Here is an 18,118-nt window from a genome sequence, read left to right on the forward strand (position 1 = left end):
CACCAACCCAGAGCACGACTGACAGAGACTCAAAACATCCTCTTTGAGTTAATATTTCATCTCCATCTTGGTCCCTAAGCTTCTCACCACAACTTCCAACTGTCTCTTTTCTCCACTCCACCCTCCATATCCCTCTGCTCTGCCCACCCTTACCCTGAATGTGTGTGTGTGTGTGTGTGAGGCGAGAGTGTGGGTGTGTAGGTAGGGAATGTATGTGCAGGTGAATGTGTCCTTCTCATGGTGAGTGAATCTATCTTTGCTCGTGATCACATTCATTATGGATGCAGGACTCTCTCTTGAAGTGGACAATTCTCTGTCTCTCCCTCTCTCGCTCTCTTTCTCTCGCTCTTTCTCTGTCTCCCACTCTCTCCTTGTCTCCCTTCCTCTCTTTCTGCCTGTACTTTTCTCTCTCCCTCTCCTTTTTTGACGAGAGTGTGTGTGATCCTACTGTGTGTGTGTGTGTGTGTGTCCATATGTGTGGTGTCTATACCCTCAACTATATTTGAGATTGTTTTCAGAGAATCTGGAGTTCCTCCAGTAACCTGCTATGGCTGTGCTCCCCTGCTCCTCTGTATGGCAGTGCTCCCCTGCTCCTCTGTATGGCTGTGCTCCCCTGCTCCTCTGTAAGGCTGTGCTCCCCTGCTCCTCTGTATGGCTGTGCTCCCCTGCTCCTCTGTATGGCTGTGCTCCCCTGCTCCTCTGTATGGCTGTGCTCCCCTGCTCCTCTGTCAGGCTGTGCTCCCCTGCTCCTCTGTATGGCTGTGCTCCCCTGCTCCTCTGTATGGCTGTGCTCCCCTGCTCCTCTGTATGGCTGTGCTCCCCTGCTCTTCTGTAAGGCTGTGCTCCCCTGCTCCTCTGTATGGCTGTGCTCCCCTGCTCCTCTGTATGGCTGTGCTCCCCTGCTCCTCTGTATGGCTGTGCTCCCCTGCTCCTCTGTATGGCTGTGCTCCCCTGCTCCTCTGTATGGCTGTGCTCCCCTGCTCCTCTGTATGGCTGTGCTCCCCTGCTCCTCTGTATGGCTGTGCTCCCCTGCTCCTCTGTACGGCTGTGCTCCCCTGCTCCTCTGTAAGGCTGTGCTCCCCTGCTTCTCTGTTCTCAGAGAGAGTAAAGGCTAGGAGAGATGGCTCCCACCCAGAGAATCTTCAGTGTGACGGCGAAATATGATAGACTGAACACACACACCTGACTGCCTCACACACACACACACACACCTGGCCGCCTCACATACACACACACCTGGCCTTCTCACTCACACACACACACACACACACCTGGCCTCCTCACTCACACACACACACACACCTGGCCTCTTCACTCACACACACACACACCTGGCCTCACACAAACAGGGAGGTCACCCTGAGGAAAACCAGCTGAGGGGAAAATGAGCCCCTCAAACACAAATACACACCTGCAAACTCCACCTAAACACTCTTACACATCCACACGCACACGTATACTCACACACTTACGCATAGACACACACACACGGCTAATCTCCAATACACAGACAGGTCAATAGACAGACAGACAGACAGACAGACAGACAGGTCAATAGACAGACAGACATGTCAATAGACAGACAGACAGACAGACAGACAGACAGGTCAAAAGACAGACAGACAGGTTAATAGACAGACAGACAGACAGACAGGTCAATAGACAGACAGACAGGTCAATAGACAGACAGACAGACAGGTCAAAAGACAGACAGACAGGTCAATAGACAGACGGGCAAGATGACAGACAGACAGGTCAATAGACAGACAGACAGGTCAATAGACAGACGGGCAAGATGACAGACAGACAGGTCAATAGACAGACAGACAGGTCAATAGACAGACAGACAGACAGGTCAAAAGACAGACAGACAGGTCAATAGACAGACAGACAGACAGACAGGTCAATAGACAGACAGACAGGTCAATAGACAGACAGACAGGTCAATAGACAGACAGACAGACAGACAGGTCAAAAGACAGACAGACAGGTCAATAGACAGACGGGCAAGATGACAGACAGACAGGTCAATAGACAGACAGACAGGTCAATAGACAGACGGGCAAGATGACAGACAGACAGGTCAATAGACAGACAGACAGGTCAATAGACAGGCGGGCAAGATGACAGACAGACAAGTCAATAGACAGGCAGGCGAGATGACAGACAGACAGGCGGGCAAGATGACAGACAGACAGGTCAATAGACAGACAGACAGACAGACAGACAGACAGACAGACAGGTCAATAGACAGACAGACAGGTCAATAGACAGGCGGGCAAGATGACAGACAGGCAGTTGACAAGAACATGCATAAGTGACTGACACGACCCATCAACGTGGCTTTGGATAACAGCGTCTTCTAAGTGAATAAAATGTCTAATAAAATCATGTGTAGTATGTGGTAGTATCTTCTATCCTTTTGGCATCATCATGAAACAAAACCATCCTCCGTCTGTACTCTGTCGACATTTTGTGTATCGCCCACTCTGCGAGCAACAACATCCTCAGCTGGAAGACTCTTCTTTCAGGGAAATTGGCCAAATTAATTACAATCGTCTTGTTGTTGTTGTTGTTGTTGTTGCGTCACACTAAACATCTGTCGTGTTTCCTGACGGCCCGAGCGGACCGTGACCAAGAGACTCACGCTTCTGACGGCTCTCACAGAGCTCCGCTCCGGAGCAGTGACACAAGGTTTGAGTTGTCCAGCAGACTCCTTTATCCAGAGCAACGTAGGGAGAGGGCATGTAGGAATTACAGCTGAAGAACAAGAAGAGTTGTGACTGGTGTTATGGTCGTCAGAGTTGAGGTGCGGCCTGTATTTACCAGCTTGACTTCAGCCCGGTGGTGAGTACAGGGTGAAATACAGCAGGTCGTCGGCTACAGTGCAGTAGCTTTGTTTACGACTTTAAACTCACACTTTGTTATTGTATGTTTAGGGTTAAGATGGGTTTAGCTCAGTGGTTAGAATGTGACCTTGAGTCAAGGTCCAGCAGCTTTGAACATTTAAGACATTTCACACAAAACACACAAACCCACAAAGAAAGGGAATGTGGATTGTCTGTCTGTATGTGTGTGCTTGCGTGTTAGTGTGTGTGTGTGTGTGTGTGTGTGTTAGCATGTTTGCGTGTGTTAGTATGTGTGTGTGTTAGAGTGTGTGTTTCTTTGGTCCCTGCTCATGTTGTGTTGGGTAGATGGAGCCTCCAGGAGGTCCTGGAGCAACTCTGACTTCCTGCGGTCACAATCCTGCTTCTGCCCACCTGTCAACCTCTTCCTGTTTCTACACACCTGTAGTCCTCTTCCTGTTGTAGACACCTGTAGTCCTCTTCCTGTCCTCTTCCTGTTTCTACACACCTGTAGTCCTCTTCCTGTCCTCTTCCTGTTTCTACACACCTGTAGTCCTCTTCCTGTCCTCTTCCTGTTTCTACACACCTGTAGTCCTCTTCCTGTTTCTACACACCTGTAGTCCTGTTCCTGTTTCTACACACATATAGTCCTCTTCCTGTTTTATACACTTGTAGTCCTCTTCCTGTTTCTACCTGTAATCCTCTTCCTGTTTCTTTCCACCTGTGTTATTTATGTGTATATGAGCTATATTTTACAAACTGTGTTCTTGGATTGTGTTCCTACGCCCTCCTGCTGCTAACTAATTAGGATGCAACAGCAGAGAAAAAACATGCTCCATGACCACAGATAGATTAAACACAAAAAACGACTCTTTACGTGGTGACACTGTTATGGTGTATGAGTTATGGTCATTGAAAAGCCTTTAAAAAAAGACCACCACAACCCTAACTCCACTGATTCATCCATGAGACATGCAACACCCAGAACAGGGGGGAACGAGGGGGGGGGGGGTTGTTGACCGTCCTACCTCCATGTGTTTGGGAGGAGCCGTGCTCTGACTTGCTCCCCGCCATCTCTCACCCTCCTGATGTGAGATCTGGAGGGCGTCCAGCAGACCGTCTTAGTGTGAGATCCTCCAGTCCTGTCCTCACAGCCTGGCTCTCAGAGCTTACATCATTGACCTCCTCAATCACCTAATCTTCTTAATGGTGTACAGTCATCAGGGCAGACACTAGTGCCCTGTGAGGCTGGGGGTGCCTGTTTGTCTGTCAATCAGTCAGTCAGTCAATCTGTCTTGTCTAGTTTAGTCTTGTCTGTCTGTCTACCCGTCTGCCTCCATGTCTTGTGTTTAATCATTGATAGAAGTGTGACCTTGACTGGAGGATTGCTGCTTCTATATGTCATACGACGCCTGAAAAACAATCCAGTTAGGACTACAAGTCCCACAATCCCTTCTGTTTTCACAAAGTATACTATTTACACACACAATAAAGTGTGCTTATTGGTAAGCAGATCTTTTTCTAAGAATACAGCTCATCCCTTCCATGCCCTCCCTCCCTCCCTCCCTCCCTCCCTCCCTCCCTCCCTCCCTCCCTCCCTCCCTCCCTCCCTCCCTCCCTCCCTCCCTCCCTCCCTCCCTCCCTCCCTCCCTCCCTCCCTCCCTCCCTCCCTCCTTCTCCTCTCCTCTCCTCTCCTCTCCTCTCCTCTCCTTTCGTCTCGTCTCCTCCCCTCTCTGATACTTTAAGTGATGACTAGTAGTGTGCTACTTGACTTAGGAGTTGACCTCTCCTTCAGCCCTCTGGTCCCCCCGGGCCTATGACCCTGACCCCTGACCTCTAAACCCTCATCTACTTTGTTTCCGAGGGGAATAGAAGGGAACTCCAGATATAGAATTACTAGACTGAGATGCTGCCGGTGACTCTACCAAGGCTAAACTATAGGATTACCTGTATGGAATAACTAGAGCAAGCAGCCAGACATGACCCTCTGAAAACCTGTCAGGCTTAGTGGTTGAATCTATGATGGGCTGTTTAGATAGGGTTTCTAGTTAATGTCTATGATGGGTCTCTAGTTAATGTCTATAATGAGTTGTTTAGATAGGGTTTCTAGTTAATGTGGGGCCATATGATACTTCTGCTTCAATTACAACTCATTTCCCATCCTGCTTTTGGATCTGCGTGTTATGTATATAGGTTTGTTCAACACCCATACAGAGTCAGAAACATAATCTCTTTTGAGGCTGTCTGCATAAAAGGACTAGGCCATAGATGTGCGCATTATAGAATTGTTTGAAATGACGACACAGACTGTACTGAAAAGATGGACATGTCGTTTTGCAGACGGGCTAATATGCTGTCGGAAATCTTGTTCTGTGGCACGTACACGTTTTTTGTGGCTTCATGTGCAATTTATTCTTCGGAATTACAGTGTTGCGCTGTAATACAACTGAGAAAAGAAACAGTTTGTTGTTACCTAACTTGATATTGCTGCTTCTTGAGGTTCGCCTCAGGTGAAGCATGGAGGACGCAGGCGTGTAGATCATGTATCTGTCTGTACGAACACACACACCTACACCTACACACACCCTAACACACACACACACAGATACACACACACACCCTAACACGTTGTGATATTGTCATGAGAGACTTGGGAGAGAGTGGCACTGCAGCATAAGTTTACCGCACAGCGCCTCCCTCCCTCCCTCCCTCCCACCCTCCCTCCTTCTGTCCTTCACTCTTTCCTTCACGCTCCTCCATCACAAATGACTGTGCAGTGGATAGATTGATTAGACGCCTGATTCTCTCTCTCTCTCTTTCTTGTCTCGGACACCCTCCCTCCCTTTTTCTCTTATTCTGTCTCTTTGTCTCTCTCTCTCTCTCTCTTTCCCCCACTCTTTCCCCCTCCCCCTCTCTCCCCCCTTCTCTCTCTGCATTCATGTCTGCGGTGTTAAAGTGACAGCCAGTGCTGCAGTTCCTCTCAGTAATGACATGCTAAGGACACTGCAGGCCCATGCAACATCAGCTCCCTGTGGGGAAGCAGGTGGACTGTGTGTGTGTGTATTTGTGTGTGTATTGTTGTGTGTTCATGTGGATGAGTGTGTATGTGTGTGTGTGCTGAGGGGGGGGGGGGGGGGGGTGACCTTGATGCTATAAACTCCAGACACCTGCAGCAGTTATGTTCATGCTTACCCTGCACACACCACGCCACACCACAGTACAGCAGTACAGCAGAATAGCACGATGCTCTATGTTACAGCGCAGCGCAGCAGTGTCACCAGAGGACTGTGACTTCAAACTGTGGCACACATGGAAGGGAGAAAGAGAGAGGAGAAAATAGATGAGAGGACTGACTGCAGAAGAGTGTCTCTCTCTGTTGTGTAACGCGAGTCCTCCAGCCATGCCAATGAGGCCGCCCTTCTCTGGGGCCACCACAGGCAATATTAATCAAACACTCTCTATATACTGTGTGTATATATATTAGGAAGGTTATTCTTTCAAAGAAATCAGCAAAAGACTGAGAAATAGATGGACGGGTAGATGAATGAATCGAAAGAAGGAAAGAAAGATAAGATTACATTTACATTTATGCAAAGCAACTTCCAAGAGAGAGCTTTCTAAAAGTGCATAGGTCACTGATCAGAACAACGAGATAGCCCCACACATTGCGGGTAGCCAAACATGAAGCATACTCTGTGAAACCAAATAAGTCCCAAAGGGAAGAACAATAAGAGCATGTAGTTAAACAAGCTACAAGTAAACAGCTAGATAGATTTACATTAAGTCATTTAGCAGACACTCTTATCCAGAGCGACTTACAGTAAGTACAGGGAGGCAAGTAGAAGTGCCTTGCCCAAGGACACAACGTAATTTGGCACGGCGGGGAATCAATCCAGCAACCTCCTGATTACTAGCCCGACTCCATCACCGCTCAGCCATCTGACTCCCTTAGAAAGATTGATAGATACATTGATGGATGCATGGCTGCATGGACGGATGGATCACCCATGGAATAGATGAGAAATCCTGTCAGCACTGCTATGCTTCGTGACAGGCGGCCATGTTGTTAATTTGACAAAAGCGTTTCCAGTTGGCACGGGTTGGCAGCTGGCAGAAACACCAGGAGGACTGAAGTACGGCCCAGTAATCTGAGAGAAAAAGATCTACAGGAAATCCATTCTCAGCACCTCCGGACAGAACGTCTAATTTCACCCTCACCTCGGAGAGACAGAGATTAAAGCGTTCATGAACAGAAATAGCATTTCTAATGTCATAATCTGACCTGTTGCTTTGTATGTTAAAGTTGACATTTCGACACTCTCAGACTTACATACAATTGCATGGCTGAATCTATCCATGATCGCCCAGTCACTCTCCAGGGTCAAAAGGCACACATCAACACCCAGAAGGCCTGTGTGTGTGTGTTGGGACTGTGGGATCCAGGACAGGGCAGGGCCGTGCATCTAAGACACCAGCCTGACATCCGAGTGTGTGTGTGTGTAGGTGTGTGTGTGTGTAGGTGTGTGTGTGTGTGTAGGTGGGTGTGTGTAGGTGGGTGTGTGTAGGTGTGTTTAGGTGTGTGTGTAGGTGGGTGTGTAGGTGTAGTGCGTGGAGCCGAGAGAGGAAGAGGGGGAAGTGAAGGGGGGGGGAGTGGAGGGAAGGGGGAGAGGGGGGGGCATCCCAAGGTGAGGTGGATTGGATGTTATCCTCGGTCTGCTTACTCTGCAGTCGCAAGGGTGAGACAACTGTCCTCTCCTCCCGGCCGCGTCAAACCGCTGCTAGCTTCAGGACTGAGGGGATCTCCTGGAGCATCCTGGCGCTCTGTACCTCTCCTCCACCAGCCCGCTGAGCGCTGCCCGGCAGGAGGACCGCCACACACAGAGGGGGGGGGACCCCAACGTATACCACAGAAGAAGACGCAGAGCGTGCGTGGACACGTATGTGTGTATTGTTTTATGCCATGTGTAAGTATGTGAGAGAGAGAGAGAGAGAGAGAGAGAGAGAGAGAGAGAGAGAGAGAGAGAGAGAGAGAGAGAGAGAGAGGGAGAGGGAGAGGGAGAGGGAGAGGGAGAGGGAGAGGGAGAGGGAGAGGGAGAGGGAGAGGGAGAGGGAGAGAGAGAGAGAGAGAGAGAGAGAGAGAGAGAGAGGGAGAGGGAGAGGGAGAGGGAGAGGGAGAGGGAGAGGGAGAGGGAGAGGGAGAGGGAGAGAGAGAGAGAGAGAGAGAGAGAGAGAGAGAGAGGGAGAGGGAGAGAGAGTAGGAGAGAGGGAGAGGGAGAGGGAGAGGGAGAGGGAGAGGGAGAGGGAGATGGAGAGGGAGAGGGAGAGGGAGAGGGAGAGAGAGAGAGAGAGAGAGAGAGAGAGAGAGAGACAGAGAGAGAGAGAGAGAGAGAGAGAGAGAGAGAGAGAGAGTGTGTGTGCGTGAGTGTGTCCCTGATGGCGTCTCTGCTTTCGTAGAAGGTGTAAGATTACCCTGTGGGATCTTTTATAGCGCTGGAGTCAGGCAGACCTCCAGGTTGTGTCGTGGGTGAGCAGAGGAAGACAGCGCTCCCAGGGCAGACAGCAGCTGAACACCTGGGCTCCTCTCAGCCCGCTGTAACCTTGGTAACCTTGGGACTGCTCCGGTGAGTGTTCCAACATCTGCAGCCCACAAAGCTGGAAACTGAAAACTATTTTAACACGTGCACACTTGGTTTTTGTGTCTGGCCTGTGTTGGTGTGTGTGCTCAGGTGAGTGTTCAGGATGTGTTGTATGTTGTTGTTGCTATTGGCAGTGTTGGGGTGATGTGATTTGTTTTGATTGTCTTGAAGGAACAACAATGTTGTTGTGTTGTTTGTACATATTTTGCATTGTAGCTTGTCTCTTAGGAACAGCTTGAAAACTATGTAACCAAAATAATCCTTGATGTAATGAAACATGAACCGTAACCGATAATGATTGTAATTGTTTTCAGAATATCTGAGGTTTGCATGCTGAATAGAGAAAGTTTGTTTTACACCCTGGCCGTCAGACATTAACAAACCTTATTGTTTACACTCACCTAATTCATATTCATCTATAAATTCTTCTACCCTCCACCCCTAAACATGCAATCGATTAAACTATTTTTACCCACAATGTCCTTGGCTCAGGACACAATGAATGAATATGAACTCACGTTTCATTCAGATCAATTGAATAAGGAGGGACTGTGTGCTACCTGCCAAAGATTGCAACGTGAGTTGACACGAGTCCAAGAGATTCTCTCTCTCTCGCTTCTTAGGCCCTTGGTGTCAAGTAAAGACAGAGTTTGCAGGAGGCGCCTGTCGGGATATAGTTACCTGTCTAAAGCAGACAAGTGGAAAGATTAACAACCACTTAACAACCACATTTTTACCTGCACTGAGATCAGTGCAGATCTGAAGTGTCACTGTACTGTCGACGTCCATAATAAACAGAATAAAGGTTGTACAGTTTCTGCGTGGCGTGAAAGAGGGGAAGATTCAAAGCCCCTTTAGCCTGGAATAACTGTTCTCGTGAGGATTTGTTTTTGTATCACTTATCACCTCAACCTGTTAATTTCAACAGAAAACTAAAGCAAATGTCTTGCATGCCCTCAATGACAGAGAGACACTGCAGAATTCAGTGTAATCTGACACAGCTATTCATTCTCTATTTTCAGGTTACCAGGAAAGGACTGAGTCAGGATACCTGGTTGGATCCACGCCGGTCTGAATGCACACCAGCACAGAAGAGGCCCTCACGGGATCTCCAGAGCAACGCTGGCTGTGGCAACGTCTCCTTTCCCTCTCTCCACACCGGGCTAAGGACCAGGACCAGGACTGGATCCAGAACCAGGACTGGGGCCAGGACAAGCACCAGGACCTGAACCTTGACTGCAGCTGCCAGAAGAGGTGATGGAGGTACCGCTGGTTAACTTTGAGAACATGGATGATGTTGGCATCCACATGGGAGACCCCAGTGACTCGGGGTACCCCACCACGCCCACATCCGAGGCCCCGGACCAGAACCTGGCCACCAACCGCCTCACGACCCCCCAACAGTCCCCCAGCAGAGGTCGCAGGGGCCCCGAGACCTCGCCCTCGACCCCGCCCACGGTGAGCAACAAGGGCCACTCCAGCTGTGGCAGTCTGATCTCCAACCTGAAGCTGTTGATCAACAGCGAGACCTCGCCCACCGACAGTGTCTTCAGCCGGCTGAAGGAGTGCGGCGACAACGAGGACCTGTTTGAGAAGCAGCGTGTGGTGAACTCCCCCAACCACAAGGTGCTCATCAACGTGTCTGGGATGAAGTATGAGACTCAGATGAGCACCCTGACTCAATTTCCGGACACCTTGCTTGGAGATCCAATGAAACGGATGCGGTACTTTGACCCGATGAGGAACGAGTATTTCTTCGACCGCAACCGGCCCAGCTTCGACGGAATCCTCTACTTCTACCAGTCTGGGGGTAAACTCAGACGACCGGCCAACGTCCCCTTGGACGTTTTCGTCAACGAGATCGTTTTCTACGAGTTGGGACATGAGGCCATGGAGCAGTTCCGCGATGACGAGGGTTTCGTCAAAGAGCCCGAGGTGCCTTTGCCCACCAACGAGCTTCACCGTCAGTTCTGGCTCCTGTTTGAGTACCCCGAGAGCTCCAGCGCTGCCCGCACCGTGGCCCTGGTGTCCGTGTTCGTCATCGTCATCTCCATCTTCATCTTCTGCCTGGAGACTCTGCCGGAGTTCCGCGACGAGCCGGACTACTTCCCGAGCCCGGCCCAGGGCTCCAACGTGTCCCTGGTGCCTCCCGGCGCCGTCCAAAAAGCGTGCTGGCCTACATCACCGACCCCTTCTTCATCGTGGAGACCATCTGCATCATCTGGTTCTGCTTCGAGCTGGGGGTTCGCTTCGTGGTCTGCCCCAGCAAGAGGGATTTCTTCAACAACATCATGAACATCATCGACATCGTCTCCATTTTTCCTTACTTCGTAACCCTGGTGACGGAGCTGGCCACCACTCCGGACGACGACATCAACTCTGGCCAGAACATGTCGCTGGCCATCCTGCGGATCATCCGTCTGGTGAGAGTCTTCCGCATCTTCAAGCTCTCCCGCCACTCCAAGGGGCTTCAGATTCTGGGTCAGACCCTGAAAGCCAGCATGAGAGAGCTGGGCCTGCTCATCTTCTTCCTCTTCATAGGGGTGATCCTGTTCTCAAGTGCCATCTACTTCGCCGAGGTCGACGAACCGCAGACTCAGTTCGTCAGCATCCCCGACGGATTCTGGTGGGCTGTGGTGACCATGACGACAGTCGGCTACGGCGACATGTGCCCCATCACGATGGGGGGCAAGATGGTGGGCACCCTGTGCGCCATCGCCGGCGTGCTGACCATCGCCCTGCCCGTTCCCGTCATCGTCTCCAACTTTAACTACTTCTACCACCGGGAGACGGAGCAGGAGGAGAAGCAGGTGATGGATATCGCCACCGAAGACGCGCAGAAGTCGGCCGACTCGGCCAACAAGTATGGCAGCACCCCGTCTCTCAACAAGAGCAATGGGACTTGGCAGAACGAGAAGAGCGTTGTGGGCTGATCCTCCAGGCGTCAGGACAGCCGGGGGGCGGGATGGGACTGCGTCCGTCAAACCCCCTCGAACATATCCGTCAGTCACATCGATGTTAATTGGTATGATTTTATACGCAGCAACATTCGTACGTGTAAAAACAGTGTTATAATAATTGCATTTCAAACTAAACCTTAAAGCAGCAATTGGTGGTCGTCGGCCCAACTGATATGCATGTGGACGTGTCAAAGTGCAATCAAGACAACATAGTGACAATAATTCAATTTTATGTTAACTTAAACAGGAAGGTTGAGTGGGCTGTTCCTTGCAGAGCTGTAACCAGCAGAATTGTTTTAAAATTTATTTTCTCAGTATAACCAGTGTAATGTAGCAAAGTTATTTAGCTGTCTTCTTTATGCTAAATATATTCCCATTGACTATGCAGCCGCAAGTCACATGTAGCTACAACTACAACTAAAAACATCATACACATGCTACATTTTCACCTTAGTCTGTACTTTTACCGTACTCATTAAGACAAAGGGAGAGACGATGGTATCATGTGCCTGTGTACAGCACACTGTAGGTTTCGGTAGGGGAGGGAGGGTCGGGAAGGAGGGAGGGTCGGGAGGTCAGGAGTTAGGGAGGGAGGGAGGGAGGGAGGTCGGGAGGGAGGTCGGTCGGTCGGGAGGGAGGGAGGGAGGGAGGGAGGGAGGGAGGGAGGGAGGGAGGGAGGGAGGGAGGGAGGGAGGGAGGGAGGGAGGGAGGGAGGGAGGGAGGGAGGGAGGGAGGGAGGGAGGGAGGGAGGGAGGGAGGGAGGGAGGGAGGGAGGGAGGGATGTAGGGAGGGAGAAACTGCTCAATATATATCAGTAAACTCTATATGGTGCTTGTACGACTCCACTGCACAACACATATTACTACATGGCACTCTGTATCTGACAGAATCAACATCAAGTAGTTGAAAAAAAACATATCTTAAGAGGCACAAAGTAACATTATTTAATAATAATTCACAATGAATTTTTTGCACTCCTAAAATACTTGACGCTGGATGTTCCTTTTTGAATACAATACAATTACTATGAATACAATGTTATCTGGTCAGTCAAGGAAAACAGAATGCATACAATCAGCCTATACATCACTATCCATCACTATACATATCGTAACTATAAAGGCTGTCACAATTCTTCACAGTCATCACTAAATGTACTATCACTATCCATAACTAAACCATCAGTAACCATCACTACACATATCAAAGCTATTTATCATAAGCATCACTATTCATCACTAAACATTCCATCACTATTTATCACTAGACATCCCATCGCTATTTATCACTAGACATCCCATCACTATTTATCACTAGACATCCCATCACTATTTATCACTAGACATCCCATCACTATTTATCACTAGACATCCCATCACTATTTATCACTAGACATCCCATCACTATTTATCACTAGACATCCCATCGCTATTTATCACTAGACATCCCATCATTATTTATCACTAGACATCCCATCATTATTTATCACTAGACATCCCATCACTATTTATCACTAAACATTCCATCACTATTTATCACTAGACATCCCATCGCTATTTATCACTAGACATCCCATCACTATTTATCACTAGACATCCCATCACTATTTATCACTAGATATGATATGATGATCACTAGGCTATTTATCACATGCATCACTATCCACACCATCAGCGTACACACCATCACTTCTATGCACACAGTCAGGGGTGGGTGTTGGGTTAACCATAAGTATGTAAGTACTCAATGCTGTCTGAGCAGCGAAGTATGGCTTTAAACCAACAGATCTTTGCACATCTCAGCCCTCAAAACTGTGACGCTTTATCTCTTTAACTTGTGGCTGTCGGCTGTGTTGCATGGGTTAGTGAGTGTGCCGAACGCACGGCTTCAACAATCTATATGCACGTGTGTTGATCATGTAAAATTCACATGCTGTAGTTATGCGTCTTATATTAATTGCAGTGAATGCTATCAACAGATGTGAGATGCATGCGACATTAGCGTCGGGCATTAGCGACATTAGCGTCGTGAGTTGAATCATGTTTCGATGCGGTGCCAAACTCAGCACCTGATTGGTGCACATGTCACAAATTACGTCTGTGGGAAAAAGAAAATAAGAATGTTTTAGGTGTTAAGGAACCCCTTGTGGAAAACGTGTGTGCATATATGTATGTGTTATTGGCTGAATACTTAATTTAAGGAATACAGGGTATCGTGTAAATAGTATTTATTCTATTCAAAATGAATGTATGTGCAATGACAGTGCATGGCTGGACATAAGTAAATAGAACACAATAAAACAATAGGCCTACTAAAATCCATACAAAACCACAATACTACCAAAAGATGAAAGAAAAAGCCATACCTGCAATCATATCGTGAGTAAGTAAGCAATAAGCCTGACTGTGTTATCAGAGAAGTACTGGGTATTCAGCACTTTAATGGAATAGATAATCACCAGTTATTAAAGAAATGTTTGGACATTGTAGGACACAGCAGCAGAATAATAACTTGCTGTTTTATTCATTATACAGTATTATGAGTGCCTTCAATTAAACATGTACCCTTAAGTCACATCACATAATTTGGTTGGTGTCGTAATTGGTTGGTGTTTTGGTGTGTGGTTAGTGTATATTTTTTTCTATCTCCCACATTTTCCCGAAAGGATACATGAAAATTAATGTATGAACATGAACATCAATGTGTGAACAATTCTTATCCTGGTGTGCCTTTCCATGTCTCTGTGTGTCCTTGTATGTCTCTGTATGTCTCTGTGTGTCTCTGTGTGTCTCTGTGTGTCTCTGTGTGTCTCTGTATGTCTCTGTGTGTCTCTGTGTGTCTCTGTGTGTCTCTGTGTGTCCCTGTGTGTCCCTGTGTGTCTCTGTGTGTCTCTGTGTCTCTGTGTGTCTCTGTGTGTCTCTGTGTGTCTCTGTGTCTCTCTGTGTGTCTCTGTGTGTCTCTGTGTGTCTCTGTGTCTCTGTGTGTCTCTGTGTGTCTCTGTGTGTCTCTGTGTGTCTCTGTGTGTCTCTGTGTCTCTCTGTGTGTCTCTGTATGTCTCTGGGTGTGCAGTCCATCACCAGAAAACCTGTGTGAAGGAGACGAGTGGTCTGTCTCCTGTTAGCACCCTGCTCAAGGTGTTAGCATGTTCTCACTGCAGACTGGTCACACATCCAGTGTGATGGGGAAATCTCTCTCTGTTTTCCCAACACACCCTCTCTCTCTCTCTCTCTCTCTCTCTCTCTCTCTCTCTCTCTCTCTCTCTCTCTCTCTCTCCCTCTCCCTCTCCCTCTCTCTCTCTCTCTCTCTCTCTCTCTCTCTCTCCCTCTCTCTCTCTCTCTCTCTCTCTCTCTCTCTCTCTCTCCCCAGCACCAATTCTCTAATTCTCTCCAGCCAACATCCCCCCCTGCTGTTTTTTCTCTCTCCCCCCAAACACCCTTTTCTTTCCTCCCTTCCTCTCCTCCTCTCTCGCTCTAAGCCACCGTGTTAGCTGGTGTCTGCATGATGTCACAGAGGAGGAAATACAGGTTCTTTTTATAAATCTGATTCGTACACCAGGGGTCACACTGGGTCACAAAACAGCTGTGTCCTGAAACAACCAGTGAATAGAACGGACGAGAGAGAACAGAAAACCAGCTAGCCTCAGTCTGCTGTATGCAACCTTTATCTTTCCATTAGGTCATGTTACCTTCCCTAACTATGCAAATAAGAACTATCTAAGGTTGCAGGCATGAGGTTATGAGATGGAATGAGGTGACATACATATATAATGCTGCTTTTGTGAGTAACCTGGTGGCAGGATGAAATCTTTACAATCTCCTGAGATGTTAAAAAAAGGAGTTCTTAGTGGCTGTGCTGTACAGGGTGATACAGAACTGAAGGGTCATATCAGTAGAGTGTCGCACAGCACTGTTCTCTGCACGCTAACAGTGCTGTGCGATCTTTGGCTTCATGCTGCGTGCTTGACAATGCCTTTGATTGAGATAGCTTCAAAAGCTTAATAATTGAATTAAATATTCATAACTGATTAACAATTTAGCGTGTAATCTGTCTTGGCACCCAAGGCGATGATCTGGGAGTTGGGACACTGACAGACAATGACCCGAATACGAGAGATCCATTAACAGTAGTTGTGAGGTAAAGCTTAGTGGTTAGAGTGTTTAACAGCAGATCAAGAGATTGCAGGGAGGAATCTCACCCCATGTACATTGCATTGGATGATAGCATGAAATAAGTATGTCACGTGATCATACTTCAGGTCGCGCCTCGTGCTGTGTGTCAGACAAAGAGTTCTGACCCGGCGTGCGTTTGGGAGATTCAGGTTTTCCTTGTTTAATTGTTTTCCATTCGTGGGACTTTTGGATTCTGTTTCTTTCTGTGCATCCTGGCACTAGTTAACTAGTGGCTGAGAGACATCTGCCCAAGGACTGATCAGTGATCACTGATAGTGTAGTGATATCGTCCAACACACCCTGGCTGGTATTTTGCCATTAAAGAGACAGGCGGCTCACACAAGGTCAAACACAAAGTGAGTGGAGCATACATTATTCATGTGCTCTTCCGTGAAGATATCAGATCTATCCTGCCTTGACGCAAACAGAAATCCATTCAAACCCCAGAAATCAGCCTTCCCTGCCAGAAAGGACCCCATAAGGCAGTTCTAACAACTCTAAAAATACCACATTTGATGTGCTTCCTCAATACCTCCTACACAGAGATCCTTCTGGCCCAACCTGAGTGACAAACGGACTCTCAGAGTGGAGAGAGGGAGACGATGCCCAGAGGGCCAGACGATGCATCTCACATCAGAGGATGGGGTTACTGTTTCGTCAGCAGACATGGTAGAAGCCAGACACAGAGCCGGCCGGCCGGCCAGCGCCCCAGCCAAGTGCCTCTTGGAGGGCAGGGGCTCCGGAGTTCAGGGTAGAGGAACCGTCTGTCCGCTCTGGACCTGACGCAGTCTCTCCTTTCTCCCTGCCGCGGCCCCTGAAGGTTAGAAACACTTGGGGACGAGAAACACAAGCGTCAGCCTTGGATCTGACCCCTCCCAACTGAGCAATCTGCACTGGTTCGATTTTAGATTAACATTCGGGCGGCACATTCGGCCCTCCGGTATTACCTGGGTATGGATCGCACGGCCCTGGTCCTGCTGACCACTGTTTTCCTCTGAGGGTTTTGCATTACTGTCACAGCTGCTCTATTGACCACCAGTTTAATATGATGGAATTACAGGCCGTGACTTTGTAGAAAGGTTTACTATAACAAATCAACAACGTCCGTAGCAGAGGGCCAACAGCAGGGCTCAGGGGGATTCGACGTGCCTGCGTGAGTTTGTGTACTGTGTGTGTGTGCGTGTGTGTATGTGTATGCGTGTGTGCATGTGTGTGTGCGTGTGCATGTGTGTGTGTGTGTGTATGCGTGTGTGTGTGCATGTGTTTATGTGTGTGCGTGTGTGTGTATGCGTGTGTGCATGTGTGTGTATATGCGTGTGTGTGTGCGTCCATCTGCTCCCTCAGTGTCAGACTGTGAAGGACAGGTGGACACATTGTAGGGGACCGCAGGAGTGGGAACAACACAGTAACACACACACACACACTAACACACACACACACACACACACACACACACACTAACACACACACACACACACACACACTAACACACACACGTATGCACACTAACCCATACACACACACGCCCTGCTTGAAGTATGTTCTGTGTGTTTACTGATCTGCTGTCAATGGCACACACACACCCACACACAACACATTTTCCTCCCTCTCTTCTTTCGTAGGTACTTCCTTTCTGGGCGCATGATATGTCAGAAGGAAGGTGTGGCTGGTTTTCCACAAACCTGCCTTGCACTGACGGTAAATCATATTTAGCTGCACCTTAGCTTCCAGGGAGTCAGTATTGATTACATATCTCAGGGTTCTTCCCTTTTTTGCATGGTATCCCTAAGAAACTGAAAATAAAAAATTGAAAAAGTCCCTCCCTTATCTAAATCATAAAAAACAAATATATATTTGATCAACCATTAGGTAGAGAGCTACCAGTCAGCATATCAAGGTGAACATATTTACATGTCTCAATGAAAAATGAAGGCCTTGCATGGAAGGGAGATAGAGAGTGTCTTGTATATCTGTGATTTAACAATGGAAGGGAGATGAAGACTCTACTGTATATCTGTGACGTAACAATGGGACTCCCCTGGTCCTGACCCAGAATCCTCCACTGTCAGACTGAGTTACTGCTAGCTACTACATTATTCAAATGACATTTTGGTCTTCTTTAATAATTCAGAGTGCTTTAAGAGGGCTTGGTTGATGACTGGTCCTCTAACCGTGACAAATATTAGCCTCCTTGATTAGATTTTCACCCTGGATACACAATAAATAATACATTAAGATATAGTATTACAACTGTGCATCTGCTGAGATCGTGTATTTAGTATACGTTCAAAATTGTTTGTCACCTCGGGTCTTCACAGATTTTTTTTCTTACATCGAAAAACTGTTTCCATTCAAGGTGAATAATATTATTTTCTTTCTCAGCTATCTGAGGTGATCTATACTAGCACCCACTCCCAGGGAAAGACAAAGAATGAGGTGACATGAGGTGAGATAGGGAGGAGGAGGGAGAGCGAGAATCATACAGGAAAAGAAAGAGAGAAAGAGAG

General features: G+C 48.1%; 1 protein-coding gene across 1 annotated transcript; it reads left to right on the forward strand.

Annotated features, from left to right (window-relative positions):
* The first annotated feature begins 9,677 nt into the window (after positions 1–9,677).
* Positions 9,678–11,415, forward strand: LOC146272369 (potassium voltage-gated channel subfamily A member 10-like). Its single transcript, XM_084705462.1, is given in 2 exon segments — positions 9,678–10,642; positions 10,645–11,415. Coding segments are annotated over 2 exon segments (1,674 nt in total). The 5' UTR covers positions 9,678–9,739.
* Positions 11,416–18,118: the final 6,703 nt, after the last annotated feature.

Source organism: Hypomesus nipponensis, chromosome 9, assembly GCF_054491055.1.
Source record: "Hypomesus nipponensis isolate SF chromosome 9, ASM5449105v1, whole genome shotgun sequence".
Classification (NCBI taxonomy): domain Eukaryota; kingdom Metazoa; phylum Chordata; class Actinopteri; order Osmeriformes; family Osmeridae; genus Hypomesus; species Hypomesus nipponensis.